Here is a 1,279-nt window from a genome sequence, read left to right as displayed (position 1 = left end):
GGTTGATGGAACCCCCCACCCCATAGCGTCACCGGAGCGGCGGGTGCCACCCCAAAGCCGAGGTGAGGGGCACCCATGGGTGCGTGGTGCCACCCTGCGGCCACCAGCTACCAGAGGCCCCGGCGGTGGGTACAAGGGGGTGACAAATGCCACCCTGAGGCCGAGGTGACAGTCTTGGGGTGCCACCCTGAGAGCAGGGCGAGCGTCCCGGGTGCCCCTCAGTGGGTAGCGCCTCCGGTTGTGTAGTTGTGGGGCCACAGGGCAGGTGACAGCAGCAGCCGGGGGCAGGAGGCACCCATGGGTGTCCCCACCAGTGTCCCGTTGGGTGTCCAGGTTGTCCCCGTAAGCGTCACAGCAGTCCTGAGCAGGGCTCCGTCCCCGGGCAGGGATGTCACAGTAGGTGATGTGGGTGTTTCGGGTGTCAGCGTGAATGTTTCGGGTGTCCCCGTGGGTGTTTCGGGTGTCACCACGGCCGTCGCAGCCACCTCGGGGGTCACGTCCTCGGTGGCGCTGTACACCTGGGCACTCACCACGGCCAAGAGCAGCACCAGGAGCCGCTTCGCCACGCTCGGCTCCTCCGTGGGGGGCAGCCGCCGCACCTAGAGGGGGCAACAAAGTGGGGTAAGAACTGACCTGCCTAGGGCAAATCCCCCCATGGGGGCAAATAGCCCCTCCCTGGGGCAAGTAACTCCCCCTGATGAGGCTTAGGGAACCCATCCAAGCACAAAACCCCTCCGACCCTGCTTAGCTTCCAGAAGGGTAACTAGGATAATTACCCACCCCAGGGCAAATAACCCCCCCCACACCCTCTCCTGGGGCAAATACCTTCCCCTCACCTCTGGGGCAAAAAACACCCACCCCTGGGGCAAAAAACTCCCACCCCTGGGGCAAATAATACTCCTCATCAGGCTTAGGGAACCCATCCAAGCGCAAAACCTCCCTGACCCTGCTTAGCTTCCAGAAGGCTAACTGGGGTAATTGCCCCCCCCCCGGGGCAAATAACTCCCACCCCTGGGGCAAATAACTCCCCCTGAGCAGACAGGGAACCCATCCAAGCGCAAAACCTCCCTGACCCTGCTTAGCTTCCAGAAGGCTAACTGGGGTAATTGCCCCCCCCCCGGGGCAAATAACTCCCACCCCTGGGGCAAATAACTCCCCCCCCCCAGGGCAAATAGAGCCCCCGAGGCAAAATACTCCCACCCCTGGTGTAAATACTCCCCCTGAGCAGACAGGGAACCCATCCATGCGCAAAACCACTCTGACCCTGCTTAGCTTCCAG

General features: G+C 62.7%; 1 protein-coding gene across 1 annotated transcript; it reads right to left on the bottom strand.

Moving 5' to 3' along the window:
- Nucleotides 1–218: 218 nt before the first annotated feature.
- Nucleotides 219–599, bottom strand: LOC104287389 (radiation-inducible immediate-early gene IEX-1-like; the record flags this gene model as incomplete). Its single annotated transcript, XM_009886125.1, has 1 exon — nt 219–599. A coding segment is annotated over one exon (381 nt), but the record flags the coding sequence as incomplete, so codon positions are not given.
- Between the last annotated feature and the right edge of the window lie 680 nt (nt 600–1,279).

This window comes from Charadrius vociferus, unplaced genomic scaffold (assembly GCF_000708025.1).
Source record: "Charadrius vociferus isolate BGI_N301 unplaced genomic scaffold, ASM70802v2 scaffold470, whole genome shotgun sequence".
In the NCBI taxonomy this organism is placed as follows: domain Eukaryota; kingdom Metazoa; phylum Chordata; class Aves; order Charadriiformes; family Charadriidae; genus Charadrius; species Charadrius vociferus.
The sequence above is the reverse complement of the archived record's forward strand: the minus strand, read 5'-3'. Positions and strand labels throughout refer to the sequence as shown.